This window comes from Neovison vison, chromosome 5 (genome assembly GCF_020171115.1).
Source record: "Neovison vison isolate M4711 chromosome 5, ASM_NN_V1, whole genome shotgun sequence".
NCBI lineage: Eukaryota > Metazoa > Chordata > Mammalia > Carnivora > Mustelidae > Neogale > Neogale vison.
The window spans coordinates 30,658,291-30,685,451 of NC_058095.1; the positions used below are offsets into that span (position 1 = coordinate 30,658,291).

Consider the following 27,161-nt stretch of genomic DNA (forward strand, 5'->3'; position numbering starts at 1 on the left):
GATCACTCTGGCTGCTGTTGGGAGGCCCCCCTGCAGGGTAGTAGAGCCAAGGCTGAGGCAGCTAGACAAGTGGTTCACCAGGGATAACAGTGGCCCACACCACCAAGGACACACTCCCCCAGAATGACACAAGCAAGTCCAAGCCAGCTTTGACCCAAGTTGCACTCCAGGTGATTGGTGGGGAATCTGCAGGTGCACCTGCCCGCACTTGAGAGGTGGTCTTTGACATCTGAGGACCCTTGCTCCTCCAGCTGTGTCCCACTGACGAGCATGGCATCACCAGAGAGTTTGTCAGAAATGCAGGATCTTAGCACCACCACTCCCCAAGCACAGCCCAAGGCCATTACTGAACTCTGGTGCAGTTCACCTTGGTCTTTCCCCCATGGCTCCGGACATCTCTTTATCAGGGGCTTCCCTCCTCCAGTGAGCCCCCCAGGCTCTGGCATGGTCCTCCCAGATGCCTGGGATCAGCACACGGTCCCTGAGCAAAACCGGGGGCTGGGGGAGATGTGCCGACCCAGCTAGCCTTCTGCCCCCAAACTCGGCTCCCCCAGGACTCCATCTCACAGGCGGTTTGTTCTCATTTTTCTCTGCAGGAGATAGTGGACTGGTTCAATGCCCTGCGTGCAGCCCGTCTGCAATACCTAAAAACGGCCTTTCCTGAGCTCCCTGAGTCTGAGGTGAGCTAAATGAGCAACTTCTTCTATTTTTTTTTTTAAGATTTATTTACTTATTTGAGAGAGAGAGAGAAAGTGTGAGCAGAGGGAGGGGAAGAGGAAGAGAGAAGCAGACTCCCCGCTGAGTGCAGAGCCTGATGCAGGGCTCGATCTCATCACCCTCATCAAGTCATCATGACTTGAGCAGAAGCCGAGATGCGGATGCTGAACTGACTGAGCAACTCAGGAGCCCCATGGACCCCGACTTCCAAGTCTCCTTCCTGCCACCTCCTCTCCTTGTCTGCTGACCTCAGAAATACTCAGAAGCCAGACTAGCTTTGTGGACAAGACCTTGAGATTTGGGGTTGGATACCTCTGAGGGAAACCAAAGGCTTTCTTCAGGGGATTATGGCCTCTCACATGGCAAGGCAGCCTCAGAAACATAGGTCAGGCTGTCCCTTTTGGGATGCATATCCACCATCCCCAGTGTCAAGGGGCTCAGTATTTGGGCATCTCTTTCTGACCCCTTCTCCCACTGAAATGTACAAGTGATCCCTAATGAACTACTTACAACATGCTTTTGAGCCCATTTTATCTTTTATCTAGTAATCCCCTGTAACAGCCAATTAGGTGGGGTGATTATTCCCATTTTACTGATGAGAAACTGAGTCCCAGGAAGGTCAAGTGAATGCCAGAGGGCACACCTCCTGCTCTAATGTCCTCCCTTTGCCCTTTTGTGTTCTGGAAGGCAATGGGATCTTCTCCATTACAGCTCTAACAGGAACAGTCCACCTTCTGTGGCCAAGGCAATGGTGAGCCCAGGAACTTCATTATGGCTGTCCTCGGACATGTGGGGCCCCCATCTAGTCTCTCAGGTGTGGGGGGTATACTCTGCTGCCTCGAGCCCAGACGCTTGGCCTCTCGTGGATGCTTTGTTGCTAACTCACTGTCTGACCACTGCAGGTCACATCACCTCTCAGAGCATCTGTTTCCACATCTGTGTGATAGTGGTGGGTCTGGGTTATTATCAAGGTCCCTGCCAGCTCGGAGGTACTATGGTTTGGGCTGCTTCGGGCCCTGCTCCAGGAGGATTTTGTAAATGATGGTGGGGCGGAGACACCCTATTAATCCCAGGACTTTCTTTTTCCAAACTGTTAGACCCTCCTTAAAAGCCTAAATGCTCCTTAATTCCAGTGTTTTCAGGGAGCTGAGTTTTAGGAATCGGCGTCTGCACCAGGTCTGGCAGTACACAGAGATGGCCCCACTGATGGCGACCACAGCCAGACCTGCGGTGGACCCCCTGGGTCTGCGGAGTCAGCACCCAGCTTGAGCGAGTGCACATTCCGCTGGTGGGGTGCTGTGCCTGTCGAGTGCTGACCGGAGAGGTTGGAGAATGGACTCCCAGCCTTAGTCATCTGGGCTCGCTCTCCAATTTTGCTGACCTCTGCAGAGGACATTGGTCTCTGGCCAACTCCTCAGTGTCCTCTTGCCTCCCCTCATCCACCATGGGTCTCCTCCCTTCCCCCCCCGTCTCCTTGCTGCTGTTCCTCCCGCTGTGGTTAGGGATGGCCTGAGGTTCTGGGCAGTCACCTGGACCTGGCTCAAGGTTAGGGATCCAGAGGCTAGACACCCGGGGAGTTCCAGTGTCGGGGGTGGTCCCAGACTAAGAAAGGGGTGGCCTCTGAAGTCAGAGAAGCTGGCGTATTACCTGGGGCACATCACCTTTGCGCTCTGAGCCTCGGTTCACTCATCGGTCACTGTGGGGACAACACCTACTTTCCAGGGCTGCTTGAGACTCGAGGGAGCCACAGCTTCTGGGATACAGCGAGCAGCACCCCATCCACATGATCTCCCCTCTTCCGGTTGCTTCCCTAGGCTGAGAGTGCACAGCCCTGACTCAGGGTCAGACTCTTGCGCAGTTTAGGACTCTTCCTTCCAAAAAAAGGAATGAGGGCCTACAGAATGTATTGTGAGGACAGAGGAGTGGTAGAGTTTATATTTTCATTTTCGGCTCACAATTTTCTTCCTTTCAACTTCCCAGACTTCACTTGCCCTCTGCCCCTACCCTGGGCCCCGGAGCTCCCAAGAACCAAGCCCCTCTGCTCTCAGGGGCCTGAGCTGTCACTGGGAGCTCTAGACTTGCCAGTTTGCCCTCTCGAGCACGTGAGGCCAGCGTTCATTCCTGGAAATGTCTCTGAGCATAGGGTGGCAAGCTGGAAGGGTCCTGGGGATCCCATAAGCCCATCTCCTTGTTATTCAGTGGGAAATGGGCCCAGAGAGGGACAAGGTCTTACCAAGGGACACAGCTGGTGGAGGGTCAGAGCTGCAGCTGGGACCTAGTCCAAAGCTTTCTCTACATGCCCCCTCTTCTAGCTTCTCCCGTGGGCCTGTGTCAGAACTGCCAGCAATGGCCAGGCCTTGACCAGGGGCCTGATCTGAGGGCTCGGCATGTCTACACGGCAGTGTCACGGTGGAGTAGGAGGAGTGCCACTAGTGTACCGTGGTACTGTCTCGTGCCTGTCAGCCCGAGGTGTGAAGCTGAGCTGTATATCCTACCAGCGACACAGCTCAGGGAAGCTCGCCAGACACTTCTCTGGGGCCTGGTTTCTCTAGAAGTCCAGTGAGCATAATAATGTCCTCCCTACAGGGTGACTGAGAATTGCACCCAGAGCAATTAGACCCTCAGAATATGCCCTCTGACACCAGGAAGGTTTCCTTCCATCCTGGCCTCTGTCTGCCTCCTGGGGTTGCAGAAGGGATCCTTAGGCCATGATTCGGCTCTGCTGGTGAGCTCTGAAAACATCTGAGATGCTGTCGTCTGTTGAATTGTTAACATTGCATCCAACACATTCCAAATATAACCCTGTGAACCATGAGCACACATCCTTCCCCATTCCAAACTTCCCCTTTGCTGGGCAGCCAAGTTCAGTGGGGAACCTTGAACCCTTGACATGTGAGTGGGGGGGTCTCAGTGTTATGTCTCTCTTCCCCCAGCTCGTGCCCCTCATCACAAGGAAGTACCTCAAACAAGGCTTCATGGAAAAGACGGGTCCAAAGGTACCTTCCACCACACTCTGTGGGACTTACGCAGCCCTGGTTCCAGTGGGCAGTAGGGCAGAATTTGGGAAGTGGGGAAGTGAGGAACCAAGGGGTGGGAAGAGGGAGGGACGGGAAGTAACCCAATGTTTGTGAGTTCCTGGGGCAGAAGACCAAGTGGGGACTGGTGAGCTAGTGTGTGGTGTGGGAGCCCAGGATCGCTGCAGGTGCTTCTCCTCATCCTTGGGCAGCCTCCTTCTTTAATGACATCACCAGCAGCTTCTTTCCTCCTTTTTTTTTTTTTAAAGATTTTATTTATTTGAGAGAAAGAGAGCAAGCAGAGGGGAGGAGGGGGTTAGAGGAAGAAGAGGAAGAAGAGGAAGAAGGGGATGCAGCTCCATCCCAGGACCCCGGGATGATGACCTGATCCAAAGGCAGATGGTTAACCAACTGAGCCACCCAGGCGTCCCCAGCTTCCTTCCTCTTTCTTTCTCTTAAATCCATCTGACTGACCCCACTCCTAGGAAAGCATAGTTGAAAAGGGACTTTTGGGGGCAGCAGCTTTTGCACTTTCCAGAGCCCCTGTCTGCTTTGTGCTGGAGGCCTACCAGGACTGTCCAAGTGAGACAGACTCGTGGCAGGTCTGGGAACACACACCTATCTATGCACACACATGGGCACACCCTTTCCCAGCACACACACCCTCCCTCCAGCTCAGCCTCTGCTCTCAGTTGCTAAACCTGCCCCAACTCCCAGTGCTGCTCATTCCCACTGATCTGGGAAGGAAGGGAAGACTGGCTGCTCTTGGGCCTCCCTTGGAGGGTCCGGAGGGGTGACGGCTCCTGCTGGGGATGAGGGGGCGCCCAGCCTGGATCCCAAGAGGGGCGCAGCTCCAAGTCAGAAGTCTGACCAGAGAGGGTCTTGGCAGTTGTGAGGGGAGGAAGGGGGGAAGGGAAAGCAGAGGGAGCCTCCTAAAAAAAAAAACCTCCAAAAACAGCAGCAATCCAATGTTGCCTTTTTTTTTTTTTTTTTTTTTAAGGTTTGTATCTTGACAGGATGGGTGTTAAGATTGCAGGGAAAGGTGTTAGGCAATCAGTAAGAAAGAAAGCCTCTGGGCAGCTTAAAAATGAGTCAAAGCACTGTGCATTTTATTTTCTGCCTTCACCAGTTGATGGCACAGCCACTCCCCAAGGGTTCTCGCCAGGGGCTTCCTTTCCCCTGACCTCTGTTAGAATTCCTCTCAAGGCCAGCGCTGTCAGCACTGCTGAGCGGTAACTGCTTCTAATTTCTCCCACTTCCTTTTTCTGAAACTGCTTGTCCTTAGCCTGAGAAAGAGAAGAGCCCCTCTTCCTACCCACAGTAGCACCCAGAGGCACAGGGTACAGCCGGCAGGGGGTGAGGAGGTGGGCAGAGCCTCCGGGAGGCACGCTGGGGTGACTGAAGGGCCAAGGGACTGGCCAGCTCCCTCTGCCCAGCCCAGGTTGGCTCTCTGACCTCTCTCCGCCCACCCCCACCACCAACTCCCCCCCCACCGCCCCCGCTGCACTCCCACCCCCGCTTTGGCTGACCCTGCTATGAGCTTCCCTCTTTTGCAGCAGAAAGAACCTTTCAAGAAAAGGTGGTTTGTCTTGGATCCCCAGGAGCGGAGGCTGCTCTATTACAAGAACCCACTGGTAAGAACAGCTGCCCCCCACCCTCCGGTGCAGAAGGGGAGGTGGGGTCTGTGCTAGCCCGGGACTATGGGCAAGTGACAGTGTGGGAGAAACCTGGTGAGGGACACACCTGCACTTTCGCCCTCTCTAAGTCCTCTCCTGTGCACAGAATTATTCTTGTCCACATTCAGGACATCCTCTGTGTATCCAAAATGCTGCTGATGTAGTGAAACAGGGTGTTCCTCGTCCTCCCGTCTCCAGGGCTCACTTCTCACGGGGAAGCTCGTGGTTAGGACTGTGGGCTTTAGAACTTTCAGTCCCGCCGCTTAGTGGTATGCCTTGGGCAGAACACTTAATTCTCTCTGCCTCAGTTTCCTCCTCTGGAAAACAGGCTTGATAGCAGTGCCTTCCTCAGAGATTGCGGTGAGGATTATGTAAGTTACTTAAGGTCAAGCACTTGAAGTCTTGGTGCATAGTAAGCTGTCCCTAATGTTAAGTAAGTATCCTTTTAACAGATCGTATGTGTGATTTCTTTTATAGTTTTGTAGCCCTTCAAATTCTGGATCCCCACAAGAAGAGATCCCCAGTAGAGACCTTCACTACACACATGAAACATCTCTTTCTCGAACAGAGCTTGGGGGGATGTCCGGGCTGCAGGGGCCTGTCTGCCCCTGGTGTGGCCTCTGATGACCAGGTGTCCTCTGTCTTTAGGATGCCTTTGAACAGGGCCAGGTTTTTCTTGGGAGCAACGAGCAGGGGTACGGAGTATATCAAGACCTGCCCAAGGGCATCCGAGGGAACCGCTGGAAAGCTGGCCTCACCATCGTCACCCCCGAGCGGAGGTTCCTCTTCACCTGCCCCAGCGAGAAGGAGCAGAGGGAATGGCTGGAGAGTTTTCAGGATGTCCTCTCCTGCCCCTTGACGCCCCTCAACCTTCTCAGTAAGACGTGCAGCCTGGGCTTTGTTCTTTCGGCCAAGGGCAGAGGGCAGAATGGAGCCTCACAGGGTTCAGCTGTGAGCCCTGAAACTGAGCTCTGGGCTCCTGACTGTGCTTCTAACATTTTCTTCTCTTCCTGCCAAAGAAGAATACAGATGGTGCTCGTTGTTGCCAGGAAGCCCTCTTGGTCCATGCACAGCTCTTCTGTGGAGAGCTCCGCCCTGTTAGCTACCCGCCCCCACCAGTCCCTCTCCACCTGAGAAACCCTGGTCTGTTATTATTAGCTATGGTCACACCCACTGGGCAACTCCTGGGGTCTTGGGCTCCTCTCCCCTCACAGAGGAAAGGCTATTTTGGGTGCCCTTCTTTTCTCTGCATCCTCCCTTCTGTGGCTGCTCTCCTGCTCCTCCCCTTCCCCCCAGATGTGTGACAAGTAGGCTTCTGTCTGCTGACAGCCACGCGAAAAATGAGAAGACGTTCTGAGCGGGAGCAGGAAACTCCTGGCCGGGGGCCTGGTTTGTGGGCACCAGGAACAAGTTCTGTGTTTGAAAAAGGACAGACCCGAGGAGGAGACCCCACAGCGCCCCCTTAGGAGAAACTCTTGCCTCCTTTGAGTCAGATCAGCATAAACATACCTGCTTTTCCCTTTCTAAAATCTGAAAGCCTAGAGCTTGAGAAACAGACTTGAAAGTTGTTAGTAAAGCCCATCTGCTGGCGCTTCCTTGTCCCTGCCGGGGGGGTCTGCGTGTCTGACTCTGTTTCCATGTCTCTCTCTCTCTCTCTCTCTCTCTCTCTCTGCACTGGCGTGTGTCTCTCGCCACCCTCGGTTGTTTTTTTAATTCTGGTTCTCTGTCACTGTGCCCCTGTCCCCTTGCTGTCCCTTCTCTCCAGCAGGACTACACTGGCACGGTTATCATCTGAGCTCTCTTCTTGCTCCCCTGACAGCTGCATCATCGGAGAGTGGCCACAGCAGCAGGTGACCCACTGGCCACCGGTCACCCGGAGCTCGTGGTAGGAAGGACAAGTTATAATCTCAGCCTTCGTTGCCCAGCAGGCATGCCCCGCCGTTTAGCAGCCATGGCTGGCCATGAACTGTGCCAAGACTGAAGCTTTGGCCTTTACCTGCTGGCTCCCTGGGCTTTCCCACGGCCCAGCTCTGGCGAGTCTTGGGGATCTGGCCCATGTCCTCAAGGCCCCAGACCTCTGAAATGAAAACACTGCATCGGAGAGCCACCCACCGTGTCCTGCAAGTAGAGGTTTGCTCAAAAAGAAAAAAAACTTGATTCTGGATGGAACCATGAAGAAGTAATCAGACAAATCCACACGAGGAACGGTCTATAAAACGGCCGGTATAAGATAAAGCAGTGAGGAAACTGTTCCACGTTAAAGAAGACGAAGGAGGCAACAAAGTGGAATTCATGATTCTTGATTGGATCCTGGATTTTGATGCCTTTTTTTTTTTTAAGATTTTTATTTTTCAATAATCTCTACACCCAACGTGGGGCTCAAACTCATGACCCCGAGATCAAGAGTCCCACGCTCCACCGACTGAGCCAGCCAGGTGCTCCCTGGATCCTGGATTTTTTTAAAAAGCAGCTATAAAGGACATGATTGAGATACTGGGGAAAGTCTGAATATGGATGCATATCAGCTAGTCAAATAGTAAGACGGAGGATTATGTTGTATTTGTGTAGGAGATTGCACTTGTGCCTGAGGATACGTGCTGACATATTCAGGGGTAAAAATGTAATAATTTTTAGTCTACAACTGACTCTTAAATGGGTCAACAAAGAGTAAGTGTGTGTGTACATATATAGGGAGAGATATATATACACATATATATAGTGTGTGTGTCTTTGTGGAAGACAGGAAGTACATACACACACACATCCAGGGAGAGAGAGAGAAAAAAGTGAGCTGCTGTGCAAAGTGTTAGCAACTGAGGGATCTAGATGAAGCAGAGATGGGTCTTTGTTGTCTTACTGGTGCACATTTTCTAGAGATTCAAAAGTGTTCAAATTAAACACTTGGAAGGTGGGGGAAATTATTAAAGAAACACCCATTTGCACTCTTCAAAAGCAGTATATTTTCTACATGAACCAAAACAGTTCCTGGGGAAGTCTCGTCTTGGTACAGATTTTAGAAGATATGAAAACCCAGAGAATACAAAACAAACAAAGGCAAACACAAAAAAACAAAACAATGTTCAGATTGATTATTGGAAGCAAAGAAGCAAGCCAGCTCCACTGAAACCCAGAGCAGAGAGCTCTCCAGGCTGCCAGCCAGCTCTGGCCTTTCCACAAACTCAAAATGGTCAGAAACCTCACTTTCCCACCTATGTGCCTTGGTTTTTCTCTTTCGGAGGAGGAAATCGCACTGACTATTGAAATTCCATGGAAGCAACAAGTACTTTTGAGGCTATCCCAGGTGCCAGGCTCTGTGCCAGGCCCTGGGAACAGGGTGTGAACCAGCTGGTCCCTGCTTACCATAGATGACAGGCCGCTGCAAGGCCACGCTTCCATGGGGCAGGACAGTGCCCCAAGTGTTCAGGAAAGGAAGCACAGACAATTGTGGGAGCCTGGGTTTCACCTAACTGAGGGGGAAGGGGGCCTCCATCCTCTCCAGAAAGTGATGTTGAAGTGGAAACCTTAAATATATTTAGAGGTAAGTCAACAGGAAGAGGAAAACACTCGTCTCAGGGAAGAAAATGTTCAAAGGCCCTTAGGTGGGAAAGAGGAACTAAAAGAAATCTGGAATGGCTGAAGAGTTAGAGAAATAGATCACCGCCAAGGTCCCTGCTCTATGACTCTTTGTCCTTCAGGTCACGTGCAGAAAGATATCTGGTGTGCTCTCTTCATTTTGGTGGAGACTGAGAGGGTTGGGAGGGCGTTTAATAGAGTCTCTGCTTTTTATGGGGTTTTCCTATGGAATCCTCAGAGGACAAGCAACATTATTGGAGTGTCTTTCCGGAGGCTTCCTGACAGCCCAGATGGAGATGGGCGTGCTTCCTCTTCTGGCCCCTAAAGTACCTTGAAAATGTTTGTTTCAACACCTGCTGAGTTGTATATTAATGGTTAATGTACTCATCTGCCTTTTTCACTACCTATGAGCTCCATCTAGAGAGGAAGGAAGAAGTAAACAGACAGTCACAAAGCTACTTGCTTGGCATTAAGAAGGAGAGTCCATGATCAGATTTGAGACTTAGGAAAACAAGGCAGCAACGTAGAGTGCAGGAAGGAAGCAGAGAGATCAGCGGGCAGTGTGAGGCGGGGGGCATTGCATGAATCACAAGCATGATAGGAAAGTGTAATTGCGGGCCTGCATCTGAGGCAGCACACCAGCTCTCCTTTCCACCTCTTCTCTCTTAAACATCCTTCTGTTCAGAAAAGAAAGCCATACCTCTTATCCACCTTAAACCTTACACTGCTCCAAGGCAATAATAATCATTGGGATGCCAGATAGAGAGCCAATTTGAAATAGGAGTGACAATTTTCCTTTGTGAATTTTATTTTTTTACATTGTTCTGTACTAAAATTGACTTATTTTGTACGGTTCTATAAATTTTAATACATATATGGATTCCTGTAACTACCACCAAAATCAGAGTAAAGAATGGTTACATCACTTTAAATGCTCCTGGGTGCTACCTCTCGCCCTCTTGGCCTGCTACCTGCCAACCACAGCTCTGTTCTTCACATTTATATTTTGAGGGTGTCCTATGAATGGGATAATTCGAAATGTAATTTTTTTTTAAAGATTTTATTTATTTATTTGGCAGAGAGAGATCACAAGTAGACAGAGAGAGAGGCAGTCAGAGAGAGAGAGAGGGAAGCAGGCTCCCTGCTGAGCAGAGAGCCCGATACGGGACTTGATCCCAGGACCCTGAGATCATGACCTGAGCCGAAGGCAGCGGCTTAACCCACTGAGCCACCCAGGCACCCCGAAATGTAATTTTTGATATTGGCTTCTTTCACTCAGTATAATGGCTTTGCAGTTCATCTAAGTCATCGCGTGTATCAACAGTTATCATTGCCGAGCCGTAGTGCATCGTATGGGTATACCATGGTTTGTTTATCCGGTGGAAGAGAACTCCACAATAAAAAGGAATGAATTATTGATACACGCAACAGTATCCAGGAGTGGAACTGCTGGGTCACGTGGTAGGCGTATGTTTAACTTTATAACAACCTGTCAAACTGTCCTCCAGAGTGGGCCTGGACCCTTTCACATTCCCACTGGCAATGTGTGAGAGTTCCAGTTACCCTGCATCTTCACCAGCACTGGCTAGTCTCAGTATGCTTAATTTAATTGGTTCCCGTTGTCGTGGTGTCCCCATGGTTTTCATTTGCATTTCCCTATAGTGGCTGGTGACGCTGAACATCTTTTCCTGTGCTGATCTGCCAACCTTGTATCTTTGGAGAAGTGACTTTGTATCCATGTCTCATTTTTTCAAGAATTTATTTACTTTTCAAACAAAGATTTTATTTATTCATTTGAGAGAGAAATAGAACGCAAGTCAGGCAGAGAGAGAGGGACATGCTGACTTGCCACTGAGCAGGGAGCCTGTCATGGGGCTCAATCCCAGGACTCTGGGAACTTGACCTGAGCTAAAGTTAGACACGTGACTGAGTGAGCCACCCAGGTGCCCCTCATTTCTTAATTGTATGGTTTCTCTTCTTTATTGTTGAGTTTTGAGAGTTCTTTATACATTCTTGATATCAGTCCTTTGACAGACATGGGATGTGCAAATATTTCCTCCCAATCTGTAGCTTTTTATTCTCTTCACAGTACCAGTGAAGTCTTTTTAAGGCATGGCGGTCAGGTTTTATGACTCCCTCTGTTCCGTGCAGATTTTTGTTGGTGACAAAGTTTGGCATTAAAACTGGGGTGTTTTGGCTTATGTTTGGATGTTTTGTGTTTTTTTATTTAAGATTATTTATTTATTTATTTGACAGAGAGAAATCACAAGTAGACAGAGAGGCAGGCAGAGAGAGAGAGAGGAGGAAGCAGGCTCCCTGCTGAGCAGAGAGCCCGATGCGGGACTCGATCCCAGGACCCCGAGATCATGACCTGAGCCAAAGGCAGCGGCTTAACCCACTGAGCCACCCAGGCGCCCTGTTTGGATGTTTTGAATTCATAAAGAGTGGAGTGGAACTGAGGATGATGTTTATTTTATGACCTCTCCTGCCCCTAACAAAACATGCTTTATCCCTGAAGGAATCCAGTAAGAGCGAAGCAAAGCACTGGTAGATGTTAACGATGGTCATACCTTATTTCACCCAGTGCACAAATTCAGGATCTTGTCCTTTCCCATCTGACTTAATGTTAGAACCCAGTGTCACAGGGATGTGTATTAACATATCTATTTTGTGAGTGTGTGTGTTTAAGATTTTATTTATTTTAGAGACAGCACACATGAGCTGGGAGGTGGTGGTGGGCAGAATCAGAGGGAGGGAGAGAATTGCAAGCAGACTCCTCATGGGGCACAGAGCTCAACTCAGGGCTTGATCCCATGACCACAATATCCGAGTCGGAGCTTAACCAGCTGAGCCACCCAGGCGCCCCTTAATTTAACAATGAGGTCAGATTCTTTGGCAGAATATGAGTCTGACTTGCCTGACTGGTTTGATTTGGGAACTGGCCTTGCCAATTAGGTTATGTGGCAATATTTTGCATAAATTGGACAAGCTAAATCTGCAGCTCCAAATTTTAAAGAAAATGTATTTCAAACATAAAAAAGCATCTTTTCAAAAAAATTAGATTGACAAAGGTGTATTGAAATGAATAATATTCTAATTTTTCTATCCCTTTTTGAGTATATCATGTTTAACAAAGTGACTCATAAAAGAGTGGTAATTTGATAATTTGATAAGCCTTGGTGAAGTCTTATTAGCATACCACCCAGAAAATGAGAAAGTGAATACGTGCTTTTTTCTTTAATTTTTATTTATTTAATTTCTACACCCAACATGGGGCTTTAGACTCACAACCCCAAGATCAAGAGTTGCTTGCCCTTTCAACTGAGCCAGCTAGGCACCCCAAGAAAGTGAATACTTCTAATGATTTTTGCAATACAGTTAGTTTCATATTCTTTGTTCTCAGTTAAAATTGAAGGAAAATCTAATCAATCTGGTCAGCTGAGGAATTACTAAGTAATTTCTGATAATGGATCACTATGTGATCTTTTTTGCTCTTCAACAAACAGTGTGACACTATAGTCATTCATATATATGGACAAGGTTCCTCAGCACTAACATGTATAAAAACAAAAAAAAATAGAAATATAATTTATTACTGAAACTTGCTTAATTCTGTTGGTAAGTAATGTTCATCTCTCACATAATGCAATAGCGAAAATCCAAATAAAACAATTTGAAAATGGACAGGAGACCTGAATAGATTATTTTTTCAAAGAAGATGTACAAATGACCAGCGGGTGTGTGAAAATGTGCTCAACATCATAATGACCAGGGAAATGCAAAACAAAACACGAGTGAGATACCATTTGCTATAAGAATAGCTATCAAAAAAGACAAGAGATAACAAGTATTAGCCAGGATGTGGAGAAGAGGGAACCCCTGTGCACTGCTGGTGGGAATGTTAATTGGTGCAGCCAGGATGGAGAACAGTTATGGAGGTTTCTCAAAAAAATAATATAATCCAGTAATCTCATTTCTGTCTATATATCTGAAGGAAATGAAATCACTGTCTCGAAGAGCTATCTGCACCTCATGTTCATTACTAAGACATAGATATAGCCTATGTCTACGTTATCAGACGAATGGATAAAGAAAATGCACACACACACACACACACCCCTCGAGGGCATGATGCTAAATGAAATCAGAGAAAAGCAAATACTGTATGATCTCACGTGTAGAATCTGAAAAAGCTGAATCAGAACCACAGAGTACAATGGTGATTGCCAGGGACTGGAAAGGAGTGGGGGAAATGGGAAGATGTACGACAAAGTATAAATTTCCACTTATAGGATGAATAAATTCTGGGAATCTATCGTTTGGCATGGTGACTATTGTTTACCATTCTGTATATTTGAAAGTTGCTAAGAGCAGATCTTAAATGTTAAATTACATTTAATTTATTAAATGTTAATTAAAATGTAATGTTAAATGTTAAATTAAATTTAAATTAGATCTTAAATTACACAAAAAGGTAATTATGTGAGACGACGGAGGTGTTCATTAACCTTATTTGATAATCATTTTGCAACATATGTGCATTAAATAAATAAATCATCATATTGTGTATCTTAAACTTAGAGACAATGTTACATAGGTCAGTTGAGGTAGCTCAGCAAAGCTGGAGAAAAAAGTAATGTTCACCCACAGATAAATGCATTTTGTAAAAGAAACCAGCACATCAATTTCATTAAGAGCTGTAATTCCAATAAAAATTTTGACTTTTTGTTTACCAGTTATTTATATATTTATATTTGTTTTGATTGACTGCTAGTAATACGTTTTTAAATATTTATTTATTTGTTCGTTTATTTATTTATCTACCGTTAGTTCATTTCAGCTGAGCAGAGAGATGGGGATTCTGGTCTCTGCCTCTCAATTACTGCCATGTACACCTGAAAGTTCCCTCAGGGGAGGATGTGATGCTCTTCCAGCGCCAGCGTTTTCCTGCTGTAATGAGCTTAGGACTGGAGAAAGAGGAGAGCAGGAAGCGAGGGAGCCCAACCAAGGCCCGCTACCTCAAGAAAACAAGACTTTCTAGTATTTTTGTCCGGATGCCTCTTGGGTAATGTGCTTTTAGCCAGCAGAGAGCAGTAAGAAGACAGGGGCACAGTTCTGCCTTGTAACAGCGGTTTGAAAAGTCTAGGGGACACTCAACGTTGGCTGCGCCTTTAGAATCCTCGGGGGAGGTTTTCACGAATCCTGGCGCCGGGCTCCCACCCCGCACGACGAAATCAGATTCTCTGGGAGTGAAGCCCCCGGCGCCGGTATTTCTATTTTTTATTTTATTTATTTATTTATTTTAAGATTTATTTATTTATTTATTTGACAGAGAGAGATCACAAGTAGGCAGACAGAGAGAGAGAGAGAGAGGTGGAAGCAGGCGTCCATTGAGCAGAGAGCCCAATGCGGGACTCGATCCCAGGACCCTGAGATCATGACCTGAGCAGAAGGCAGCGGCTTAACCCACTGAACCACCCAGGCACCCAGCGCCGGTATTTTTAAAGAGCTAAGTGCACCGGGTGTTCTCTAACCCTTTTCCACTTGTTGGAGTGCTGGATGACATCTAGTGGGTGCCTTCTCATGAAAAAGCCTTTGAACCGAACCCCCTGTTTCTTCTGCTCTCAAGGGCTGCCGGGGTTCCGTTTTCATGGGCCGGCGTGAATGTGTGTCTGGCCCGGGAGGGAGGGCATCAAGCTAAAGGGTCTTTGGGACATCAATGGGTTCCTAGCGTTTGGGGGCGAGCTGATCCTCTGTGCAGGAGGCCGTGCCCCGCGCCAGGACCGGGGAGACTCTCATCAGGAACGCGAGACAGGAAGGGTGGGCCAAGGCGGGGAGAGGAAGGCCGAGGGAGGAGCCGAGGAGACGTCGCGGCTGGCGGGCGGTCCCCGACGAGGTCCTGACTTCCGCGTCCCGGCGTCGGGCGGCGCGGCCTGGCCACAATGGCGGGTGTGGACTCCGGCCTGGCCGTCCCCGTGTGGCTGGCCGAGGACGACCTGGGCTGCATCATCTGTCAAGGGCTGCTTACCAAGCCCGCCACGCTGCCCTGCGGCCACAGCTTCTGCCGCGACTGCCTGAAGGGCTTGTGGGCCGCGGGCAGCGCCAGCCCCCCGCGCTCCTGCCCCACCTGCCGGGAGAGCACCCCGGCTCCGCTGCACCTGCGGAAGAACACGCTGCTGCAGGAGCTGGTGGACAAGTACAGCCGAGCGCTGCGCGACCTGGGGGCGGGCCCTGACCCCGGCCCCGCCCTCGGCCCCGCCCAGGGACGCGCCCTTGGCCTCGCGCCTGCGCCTGCGCCCCCGCGTGGCGCCGCCCAGCTGCCGGTAGGGAGGTGCTGCGCGCTGCCCTCGCGTTCCACCGCGCCCCGCTCGGGCGCGCGGTCCCGACTCTGCCCCCTTGGCCGGGCTTGCGTGCTGTCTCGCCGGGCCGCCGTCCCTCTGTGCACTCCAGCTCTTGGGAGAGTTGGCCCAAGTATGAAGGGGGGGCGGGAAACCCCAGTTTCCTGACATCCCACCAGCCTGGCTGCTCCTTGGCCCGTTCCCACTCCTTTCCAGTCTTACCGCTGTCTCTTTGAACGTTCTTACACTGGGGTAAGACAGAGCACAGAATTAGCCATTTCAGCCGTTTTTATGTGTACAATTTAGTGCCATTCGTTCTATTCTCAGTGATGTGCAGCTCTCAACTCTGCACCGATGAAGCAGTAACTTCTCATTCCAACTCCCTGCAGCCCCTGGTAACCTCCAGTCAGTTTTCTGTCTCCCTGATTTGCCTACTCTAGATATATCATACAAGTGGAATCCTATAATATTTGTCCCTTTGTGTCTGCCTTCTTCCACTTACCGTAATGTTTTCAGGGTTCATTCATGTTGTAGCATGCACCTGAATTTTATTCCCTTTTGTGGCTGAATACTCTCCCATTGTATGGATGTACCATATTTGGTTTATTCATACGCTGGTGGGTATTTGGATTGTTTCCGCCTTCCGGTGACTGTGAGCGATGCAGTGAACATTGGTGTGCAAGTAACCAAGTCCTTTTCAGTCCTTTTGGGGAAATAACCTAGGAGTGGACTCGGTGAATGGTATAGGAGTTCTATGTTCAGCATACTGTGGAACACAGCTAAACCATTTTCCACAGCGTCTAAGACATTTTACATTTCCACCGGCAGAACTGGAGTTGCTGATTTTTCCACATCCTTGCCAATACTTAACTCTTCATGTTATTTTGATTCTCCCCCCCCACCATCACTTTGTTTTTTAGGATAGCCTTTCTATTAGGAGTGAAGTGCTTTGCGACTGCGGTTTTGATCTGCATTTCCCTGAGGATTGGTGGTGTTGACTGACTACCTTTTCATGTGCTAATTGCTCATTTTTATATCTTCTTGAGAGAAATGTTTATTCAGGTCCTTTGACTATTTTTAAAAATGGGGTTGTCTTTTTCTTGTTGAGTTTTTTTTTTAAACATTTTATTTATTTATTTGAGATAGAGATTGAGGGAATGAATGGGAGGAGGGGCAGAGGGAGAAGTAAACTCCCTGCAGAGCCTAATGTGGGGACTGGATTCCAGGACCCTGGGATCAGGACCTGAGCCCAGGGCACTACTTAACTGACTGAGCCACCCAGCTGCCCTTTCTTGTTGAGTTTTAGGAACTCTTTATGAATTATGGATACTAAACCCTTATCAGATATATGGCTTGCAAATATATTCCCCCATCTTATGGGTTGCCTTTTACTTATGGGTTATCTTTTACTTTGGTGTCCTTTGATGCCTAAGAATTTTAAGTTCTGCTGATGTCCCGTTTATCTGTTCCTTCTTTTATTTCTCTTGCTTCTGGAGTCATACCTAAATCCAGTGCCGAATTCTGAGATCATGAAGATTTTCCCCCATATTTTCTCTTAAGAGTTTTATGGTAGGGGCGCCTGGGTGGCTCAGTGGGTTAAAGCCTCTGCCTTAGGCTCAGGTCAGGATCCCAGGGTCCTGGGATCAAGCTCCGCATCAGGCTCTCTGCTTAGCGAGGAGCCTGCTTCCTCCTCTCTCTCTGCCTGCCTCTCTGCCTACTTGTGATCTCTGTCAAATAAATAAATAAAATCTATTAAAAAAATAATAAGTCTTATATTTAGGTTGGTGATTTATTTTGGGTTAATGTTTCTATATGACATGAGGTAGGGGTCCAACTTTATTCTTTTGCATGTGGAAATCTAGCTGTCCCAGCACCGTTTGTTGAAGAGACTGTTCTTCTCCAGGGAGTGGATTCAGCATCCTTATAAAAAGTTAGTAGGGCCCCTGGGTGACTCAGTGGGTTAAGCCTCTGCCTTCGGTTTAGGTCATGGTCTCAGGGTCCTGGGATCTAGCCCTGCATCGGGCTCTCTGCTCAGCGGGAAGCTTGCTTTCTCTCTCTCTCTCTCTCTCTCTGCCTACTTGTGATCTCTGCCTTTAGGAAAAAAAAAAAAAAGTTGGTTGGCCATAGATGAATAGGCTTATTTCTGGACTCCTAATTCTATTCCTTTGGTTTTTTTGGTTTATCCTTAGGTCAGTCCCACATTGTTTTGATTTCTATAGCTTCATAGTAAATTTTGAAATCAGAAACTCTGAGTCCATCTGACTGTGTTCTTCTTTTTCAAGATTGTTTTGGCTCGGGACGCCTGGATGGCTCAGTTGGTTGGACGACTGCCTTCGGCTCAGGTCATGATCCGGGAGCCTCGGGATCGAGTCCCGTATCGGGCTCCCAGCTCCACCGGGACTCACTCATGCTCTCTCTCACTGTCTCTCTCTCAAATAAATAAATAAAATCTTTTTAAAAAAAAAAGATTGTTTTGGCTCTTCAGGGCCCCTGCAATTCCATATGAATCTGAAGATGATGTTACCATTCTGCAAAGAAGGCTGTTGGAATTTTGAGAGGGATCGCATTGAATGTGTAGGTCATTTTGGGTATGGCATCTTTAACAATATTGTCTTCTTCCCCAAAACGTTAAATATCGTTGCATGTATTTAGGTCTTTTTAACTTTCTTTTAGTTCCAAAAAGTTTCTGTAGGTTCCAAAAATAAAAGTCCTTTCATCTCCTTGGTTTAATTTATTCCTAGACATTTTACTCGTTTAGGTGCTGCTAAAAATGGAATTGCTTCCTTAATTTCCTTTTTGGATAGTTCACTGCAGGTGTATAAAAACACACTTCCTTTTGGGTGCTGATATTGTGCCCTTCAACTTTGCTGAATTCATTTACTTGCTCTTGTAGCTTTCTTGTGGATTCTTTAGCATTTTATTTATAAGGTCATGTCCTATGTGAATAGAGATCATCTTACTTCTTTTTCAGTTGGGATGCCTTTTATTTTTTTGTTTAATTAATCTGGCTAAAATTTCCAGTACAATGTTGGGTAGCAGAACTGACATCAGGCGTGCTTGTTTTGTTCCCTATCTTAGGCAGAAAGCTTTCAATCTTTCACCACTAAGTATGATGTTAATTGTGGGTTTTTCATAAATTCCCTTCATTGTATTGAGGAAGTTCCTTTCTTTTATTTATTTATTTATTTATTTGACAGAGAGAAATCACAAGTAGGCAGAGAGGCAGGCAGAGAGAGAGAGAGGGAAGCAGGCTCCCTGCTGAGCAGAGAGCCCGATGCGGGACTCGATCCCAGGACTCTGAGATCATGACCTGAGCCGAAGGCAGCGGCTTAACCCACTGAGCCACCCAGGCGCCCCGAGGAAGTTCCTTTCTATTCCTGGTTTTCTGAGTGTGTGTGTGTTGTTGTTGTTTATCATGGAAGGTGTAAGATTTTGTCAGATGCCTTTTCTGCATCAGTTGAAATGATTGCGTGTGTATGTGTGTGTGTGTTTCCTTCATTCTGTTATTATGGTGTATCAGATTGGTTGTTTTTTCTTAAATTGAACCACCTTCCATTCTTGGGATAAATTCCACTTTGTCATGCTGTGTTATCCTTTTAATATGCTGTTGGGTTTAGTTTGCTAGTATTTTTTAAGGATTTCTTTCTTTTCTTTTTAAGATTTATTTATTTATTTGACAGACAGAAATCACAAGGAGGCAGAGAGGCAGGCAGAGAGAGAGGAGGAAGCAGGCTCCCTGCTGAGCAGAGAGCCCGATGCGATCCCAGGATCCTGGGATCATGACCTGAGCTGAAGGCAGAGGCTGCAACCCACTGAGCCACCCAGGCGTCCCTTGTTAAGGATTTCTATATCAATATTCATAAGGGATATCGGTCTATAGTTTTCCTTTTTTAAAAATTTTCTTTTATTTTTTCAGTGTTCAAAGATTCATTGTTTATGTACCACACCCAGTGCTCCATGCAATACATGCCCTCCTTTATACCCACCACCAGGCTCACCCATCTCCCACCCCTATCCCCTCCAAAGTGTCTGTAAATTTTCTTGTGATGTGTTTATCTAACTTTGGCATCAGGGTAATGCTGGCCTCACTGAGGAGTTAGGAAGGGTTCCATCCTCTTCAATGATATGGAAGAGTTTGAGAGGATTGGTGTTAATTCTTCTTTAAGTATTTGGTAGAATTCACCAGTGAAGCCATCTGGTCCCGGAATTTTCTTTGTTGGGGTTTTGGTTACTGATTCAGTCTCTTTATTTGTTATACCTCTGTTGCGATTCTCTATTTTTTTTTTTTTTTGAGTCAGTTTAGTCAGTAATTTGTGTTTCTAGGAATTTATCCATTTCAGGTAAGTTATCTAATGTGTTGGCATACAAAGTTCATAATAGTCTTTTAAATTTTATTCTGAGGTCAGGTGTGATGTCTCCAGTTTACTTTCTTTCTGATTTCAGTTATTCATGTCTCCTCTCTCTCTTTTTCCCCCCATTTCTTCTTCCTTTTAAAATTAACATATAATGGGCGCCTGGGTGGCTCAGTGGGTTAAGCTGCTGCCTTCGGCTCAGGTCATGATCTCAGGGTCCTGGGATCGAGTCCCGCATCGGGCTCTCTGCTCAGCAGGGAGCCTGCTTCCTCCTCTTTCTCTCTGCCTGCCTCTCTGCCTACTTGTGATCTCTCTCTGTCAAATAAATAAATAAAATCTTAAAAAAAAAAAATTAACATATAATGGGCGCCTGGGTGGCTCAGTGGGTTAAGCCGCTGCCTTCGGCTCAGGTCATGATCTCAGGGTCCTGGGATCGAGTCCTGCATCGGGCTCTCTGCTCAGCAGGGAGCCTGCTTCCCTCACTCTCTCTGCCTGCCTCTCCGTCTACCTGTGATTTCTCTCTGTCAAATAAATAAATAAAATCTTTTAAAATAATAATAATAATAAATAAATAAATAAATGAAATTAACATATAATGTATTATTTGTTTCAGGGGTATAGGTCTATGATTCATCAGTCATACACAACACCCAGCACTCACCACAACATATACCTCCCCATTGTCCATCACTCAAGTCACCCTATCCCCCCAGCAACCTTCAGTTTGTTTCCTAAGGTTACGAGTCTCTTATGGTATGTCTCCCTCTCCAGTTTTGTCCTGTTTCATTTTTTCCTCTCTTCCCCCATGATCCTCTGCTTTGTTTCTTAAATTCCTCATATCAGTGAGACCATATAATAATTGTCTTTCTCTGATTAACTCATTTCACTTAGCATAATACCCTCTAGTTCCATCCATGTTGTTGCAAATGGTAAGATTTCAAATTTTGATGGCTGCATAGTATTCCTGTGTGTGTGTGTGTGTGTGTGCGCGTGTGCACATGTGCCACATCTTCTTTATCCATTTATCTGTCAGTGGACATCTAGGCTTCTTCCATAGTTTGGCTGTTGTGGACGTTGCTGCTATAAACATTTGGGTGCACGTGCCCCTTCAGATCACTACATTTATATCTTTGGGGTAAATACCCAGTAGTGTGATTGTTGGGTCATAGGGCAGCTCTATTTTCAATTTTTTGAGGAACCTCCATGCTATTTTCCAGAGTGGTTGCACCAGCTTGCATTCCCATCCTCTCTTTTTCTTTATCAGTCAAGCTAAAGATTCATCGAGTTTGTTGATTTTTTTCAAAGAACCAACTTTTGTTTCATTGATTCTCTCTATTGTTTTTACATTCTCCATTTTATTTATGTCCAATAATTTTTATTATTTCCTTCCTTTGGTTAGCTTTGGGTTTTGTTTGCCCTTTTTTCCCCTAGTTTCTTTTTTTTTTTTTTTAAGATTTTATTTATTTATTTATTTGACAGAGGGAGATCACAAGTAGGCAGAGAGGCAGGCAGAGAGAGAGAGGGGGAAGCAGGCTCCCCGCTGAGCAGAGAGCCCGACGCGGGACTCGATCCCAAGACCCCGGGATCATGACCCGAGCCGAAGGCAGGGGCTCAACCCACTGAGCCACCCAGGTGCCCCTTTCCCCCTAGTTTCTTAAGGTATAAATTTCAGTGATTGATTTAAGATCTTTCTTCTTCCTCTTTTTTTTTTTTAAGATTTACTTATTTATTTGTTTGTTTGTTTTTAATTTATTTATCAGAGAGAGAGAGGGCACAAGTAGGGGGAGCAGCAGGCAGAGGCAGAGGGAGGAGCAGGCTCCCCACTGAGCAAGGAGCCTGATGCGGTCTCAATACCAGGACCCTAGGATTATGACCTGAGTCAAAGAGAGCTACTTAACCAACTGAGCCACCCAGGCATTCCCCCCCTGTAATATTCCTTTTTTTTTTTTTTTTTAAGATTTTATTTACTTATTTGACACACAGAAACACAGCCAGAGAGGAAACACAAGCAAAGAGAGTGGAAGAGGGAGAATCAGGCTTCCTGCTAAGCTGGGACCTGATGTGGGGCTGGATCCCAGCCTGGGATCATGACCTGAGCTGAAGGCAGACGCTTAATGACTGAGCCACCCCTCCCCCCGTAATATTCTTGAAGAGAGTTGAGGTCACGTTGTATAACCAGGTTATATCCTCTTTTTTTTGTTTGTTTTAATTAATTGACTTTATTTTTTAGAGTAGTTCTAAGTTTACAGAAGATTGAGCAGATAGCATGGCAAGTCCCCATATGCCCCACACAGTTTGCCTTATTATTAACATCTTGCATTAGTGTGGTACATTTGTTGCAACTGATGAATCAATATTAATACATTATTTACCAAAATCCATAGTTGTGTTTTGCATAGCAGATGTATTGTAGCCAATGAGGTTTGTCCAAGGCGTTGGTTGCCAATTGAAACTAAAACCCACAGTTGATATTAGGGTTCACTCTGTGTTGTACAGTTTTTTTTTTTATCACTTTTTAAAAAGATTTTATTTGTTTATTTGACAGAGAGAGATCACAAGCAGGCAGAGAGGCAGGCAGAGAGAAGGCGGAAGCAGGCTCCCTGCCGAGCAGAGAGCCTGATGCGGGGCTCGATCCTAGGACCTGAGATCGTGACCTGAGCAAGGCAGAGGCTTAACCCACTGAGCCACCCAGGTGCCCCTCCTCTACAGTTCTATAGATTTTGACAAATGCATGATCTCATGCAGCTACAGTTATGGTGTCATACAGTTTTACTGCCCTGAAAAACCCCTGTGGTCCACCTCTTTGTACCTTCATCCCCACCCCTGGCAACTGTTGATCTTTTTACTGTCTCTTTAGTTTTGTTTTGTTTTTTTTTCCAGAATGTCATATAGTTAGAATCATACAATTTCTGGACTTTCTGGGTAGTGTTCTTTGACTAAGCAAAATTATGGTTTGTGGCTTGGTAGCCCATTTCTTTTTATTTCTCAAAAATATTCCATTACACAAATGTACCACAATCTATCCATTCACCTTCTGATGGGACATATCGGTTACTTCCATTTTTTTATGATAATGATTAAAATTGTTTTCTTCTTTTTTATTATAAATACAACATCGTCCCTCAGGTCTTTAAAACTCTTCGCTAACGTTGCTTATGGCGACTGAATATACTTCCCATTGGCTATTAAGTAAAAATGATTGTTTTTAGATGGCAGGATATTGGATGATTTAAAACATTTCCTCTTTCTCATGCTCTGCAGTTTCTTTTAGAGTTTATTTATTTATTTGAGAGAGAGAGAATGAGCAGGGGGAGGAGCAGAGGGAGAGGGACAAGCAGGTCCCCCCACCACTCAGCGGGGAGTCCGACGCGGGGCTCTATCCCAGAACCCAGGCATCATGACCTGAGCTGAAATCAGATGCTTAACCAACTAAGCCACACATGTGCCCCTCATGCTTCACACCGGCCTAAACATCCCCAGAACCTATTTACTACTCTTGAGCTCCTTGGAGATGTCTCTGATCTAAACTCACTGAGATGAGTGTGCATTCCTTTAATGAATAGAAAAAACAATGTACTTATTCTTTTACGTTTTTAATTTGCCCCAGTGCTAGGATAAGGGCTCCTTTCTTCAGTTCCAGTCACCTAATATTTAGGAGTGGGGCCTGGAAATTTAAGAGCAAATGGTGTTACCAGTGGTCGGCTACCTCTCTCTCTAAAGTAGCCCAATTATGGCTTCCAGAACACATGCTGCTGTGAGGGACATCAGACTTCTTAGAGATACAGAAGGTCCTGGGTCAATTCCAGTTTTTGAGGTCCTAGCATGATTTAAAAAATGGAAAATGTCAAAACAAAGTTATAAAAACTCTGGTTTATTGACAGTTAGTTGATGAACACGTTGTATTTCTGTGACTCTGTATAGAACCCCTTTTGGAGGGAATGCAGTGTTCACCATTGAAGTCTGGGCCCCACCTTCCTCTGATGAGTGCCCCCAGGTCTGGAAGTTATTGCCAGAATGTTGGCTGCAGAACTTCCACTCCCAGCCAGGCAGCTGAGCAGATCAAGGTCTTTTTTTTTTTTTTTTAAAGATTTTATTTATTTATTTGACAGAGACAGATCACAAGTAGACAGAGAGGCAGGCAGAGAGAGAGAGGAGGAAGCAGGCTCCCTGCTGAGCAGAGAGCCTGATGCGGGACTCGATCCCCGGACCCTGAGATCATGACCTGAGCTGAAGGCAGCGGCTTAACCCACTGAGCCACCCAGGCGCCCCAGATCAAGGTCTTTAAGTGGGATTGTGTAGCTCTCTAGTCTGAGGGTCCCTTTAAATGGGCAAGATGTAGGGGCGCCTGGCTGGCTCAGTTGGAGGAAGACCGTGGGACTCCTGATGCATACCCCCCAGTCAGCATCTCTGCTCTGACTTCTGTTCAGAATGAGCCCACAGGTCCCTTTAGGCTTCGTTTTCACCCCCTGCCCCCCAGCCTGGAGATGGGCTCTGGTTCCCTGTTATAGCTACCGGACAGTCAGCAGGCATGCAAAAGATCTGAGACATCTACCTCCTTGTCCTTTGGACATTTTATCACTCTGTTGCCTGCTTCCTTTATGCAGTGTTGAGAGCCCCTTCAGTCGAGAGCTGGGTCCTAGGTCCAGCTCTGGGTTCTGCTTTCTTCTTTTAAAGGCCGCGGCACAGAAGAGAATTATAGAAGTTGTGCGTGAGCTGGCAGAGTTGGCAGAAGAGCTCGTAGACATTGTCAAGAGTCTTCAGAGTCAAAGGGATGTCCCTGAATCCGGACCAGACAATGACAGGAGCACCCTGAGCATGAGCAGGGTAGGCTCAGCCCCGAGGGGAAAGCGGGAAAGCGTGTGCCTGGGACGGGGCTAGGGGCAGCTTCCGGCTGGAGCCACAGAAATATGTTGGGAGCTGAGGGATGCAGTAAGTCGTCATCTCTTACCATTTTCTTACTGTCCCACATGGATGACCGGAAGTGTGATGCTTGAGGTGAGGTAGGGGAGCGTCCGGGGGGCCAGGTTTCCATCCTTATCTCTGCATCTAACCAGCTCTGAGATTACCCAGGGACGTCTATGGAAATCCTGCAGACAGTGTAGTCTCCGTCTTCACTGACCTTTCCTCAGCCTTTGACCACACCCTCATTCCTGAAGCATTCTTTTCCTTTAGCTTCTAGGACCTGGAGTCTTCTGACCTTCCCCTCTTTCTCTGGCTGCTCCTTCCCCACCTGTCTTGCAGGCTCACTCTCTTTTCCTCTCCTCAGCAACAAAATGCCCAGATCCCTCAAGGCTGAGGGGTACATCCCATTCTCTTTCCCGCTGAGTGGTTTTCCCCATACCATGGCTTTAATTACCGCCCCACCCGCGAGCACAGCTCCAGCCTGGACCCCTCTCTGAGCTGTGGTCTGCTGTCTTCCTTCTCACCTTACCCTCTTGCTTTCTCAAAGGCATTTCCCAAGCTGTTTCTCCTCTGGGAGTTCCTGTGTCTGGCCCTGTGATCCTTCTAAGGGCACAACCTGGGAATCATGTCACCCCCTCCCTCACCGGCCTAAACATCCCCAGAACCTATTTATTACTCTTGAGATCCTTGGAGATGTCTCTGATCAAGCCTCTGATCATTTTTTTTTAAAGATTTTATTTATTTGTTTATTATTATTATTATTATTATTTTTAAAGATTTTATTTATTTATTTGACAGAGATTACAAGTAGGCAGAGAGGCAGGCAGAGAGAGAGGAGGAAGCAGGCTCCCCGCTGAGCAGAGAGCCCAACACGGGGTTCAATCCCAGGACCCTGGAATCATGACCCGAGCCGAAGGGAGAGGCTTTAACCCACTGAGCCACCCAGGCGCCCCATGGATTTTATTTATTTATTTGAGAGAGAGAGTGAGTAAGAGAGAGAACACAAGCCATGGGTGGGAGGAGCAGAGGCAGAGAGAGAAGCAGGCCCCCCACAGAGCAGGAAGCCCCAGGAGGCAGCGCTCCATCCCAGGACCCTAAGACCATGACCTGAGCGGAAGGCAGCCGCTTAAATGACAGAGCCACTCAGGCGTCCCAAGCCTCTGATCATTTCTTGCCTGGATTGCTGCAATAATTAATTACTCCACTCTGTTCCCACTGGCCTGCTCTCCTCATGGTTGTCAGAGTGACCGTCTCAAACATAAATCTGATTTACATCTCCAGTGACATCCGCTCGTGTGGGATTAAGGCCCAAATCCTACAGGGCCCTGCAGGACTCCCTCCCTGTCCGCACCCCCCCCTTCAAGCCACAGCCACTCTGTCCCCTATCAGTCCCTCTAGGGTGTCATGTTTTTTCCCACCACGGGGTGCAGTCCGAGGAATATTCTTCTTTCACCCTGTCACCGAGATAACACCTGGTCATCCTTCAGACCCCAGGATCTTCACTTTCCTGGAGAAACCTTCACTGATTTCCTCGAACAAGTCCTGCTATTAGAGGCTCTTACGATTCCACCTGCAGCAGTTACCACAGCTTGCAACTTGATAAGGACGGGCGCTATCATTTATTCATGTCTGTTTTCCCTCTCCCCCTGCCTGGGACTCTAACCGTCATTAGGGTAGAGACTTTGATGACTTTCGTTCTTTTGTTCACTCTTGTATCTCCAGGCCTTGAAAGGGCCTTGCCACATAGTAAGTGCTCAGCAAATACCCAGGAGTCTTCAAGGGCTGCAGGGTGTTGGGGGGAGGAAAGCCTGAGAGTCTGACTCACACTTGACGTTGCATTCATCTGATGTGAGGACTCAAACAGCTCTGGTCTGAATAAATGCTCAAGCGGTGGGAAAATGCAGGATGGTAAAATTCACTGTAGGGATTTAGTTCACTCTTGTGAGCTCTAACTTCTTTTGCAAGAGGGGGATAACCAACTTACCTGGGAAGGTTGTTATACAAATTAGAAGTAAGCCACGGGAAGTCCTCTGTCCATGCTGCCTGCTACTTTACCCTTGGTAAGAAGAGTGGAAAATTGGGGCGCCTGGGTGGCTCAGTGGATTAAGCTGCTGCCTTCGGCTCAGGTCATGATCTCGGGGTCCTGGGATCGAGTCCCGTGTCGGGCTCTCTGCTCAGCAGGGAGCCTGCTTCCCTCTCTCTCTCTGCCTGCCTCTCCATCTACTTGTGATTTCTCTCTGTCAAATAAATAAATAAAATCTTTAAAAAAAAAAAAAAAAGAAGAGTGGAAAATTGAGTATGCAGAGTTGGGAAGGAATGTCAGGGGCCAAAGGTGACAAGGTGGGAGCAGATGAGAGGCTCTATTGGGGAATAACAGGTCCCGAGGTTGAAGAAAGTCAGGGAGCATGTGCTGGCAGCCCCAGAGAGCTGGGAGAGCCTGGATGCCCAGCCAGATATCTATGCGGGCTCTTGAGGGGAGAGGTAATAGAATGATAACCTTCCAGGGAAGATTATTCTGGCCTCTGTAGCTGATCTTAGTGACAATCTGTATTATTTATTTTGTAAAGCCCCTAGAGGATGGGCTTGCAA

At 47.3% G+C, this 27,161-nt stretch overlaps 2 protein-coding genes across 8 annotated transcripts in view; both read left to right on the forward strand.

Moving 5' to 3' along the window:
* The window catches only part of ADAP2 (ArfGAP with dual PH domains 2), a 28,947-nt gene extending 21,161 nt beyond the window's left edge, over window positions 1–7,786 (forward strand). Inside the window, exons 7-11 of one of the 2 annotated variants that reach the window (XM_044248370.1) lie at window positions 597–680; window positions 3,651–3,713; window positions 5,288–5,365; window positions 6,056–6,284; window positions 7,227–7,786. In XM_044248370.1, coding sequence (XP_044104305.1) covers window positions 597–680; window positions 3,651–3,713; window positions 5,288–5,365; window positions 6,056–6,284; window positions 7,227–7,261 — 489 coding nt within the window. In that variant the 3' untranslated portion in view covers window positions 7,262–7,786. The other variant, XM_044248369.1, reaches the window with a different exon arrangement.
* Window positions 7,787–14,633: 6,847 nt separating this feature from the next.
* The window catches only part of RHOT1 (ras homolog family member T1), a 93,266-nt gene continuing 80,738 nt past the window's right edge, over window positions 14,634–27,161 (forward strand). For 5 of the 6 annotated variants that reach the window (XM_044248371.1, XM_044248374.1, XM_044248372.1 and 2 more), the window contains exons 1-2: window positions 14,908–15,303; window positions 24,345–24,494. In XM_044248371.1, the coding sequence (XP_044104306.1) occupies window positions 14,923–15,303; window positions 24,345–24,494 (531 nt within the window). In that variant the 5' untranslated portion in view covers window positions 14,908–14,922. Of the gene's footprint in view, window positions 15,304–24,344; window positions 24,495–27,161 lie in introns of all 6 variants that reach the window. The other variant, XM_044248380.1, reaches the window with a different exon arrangement.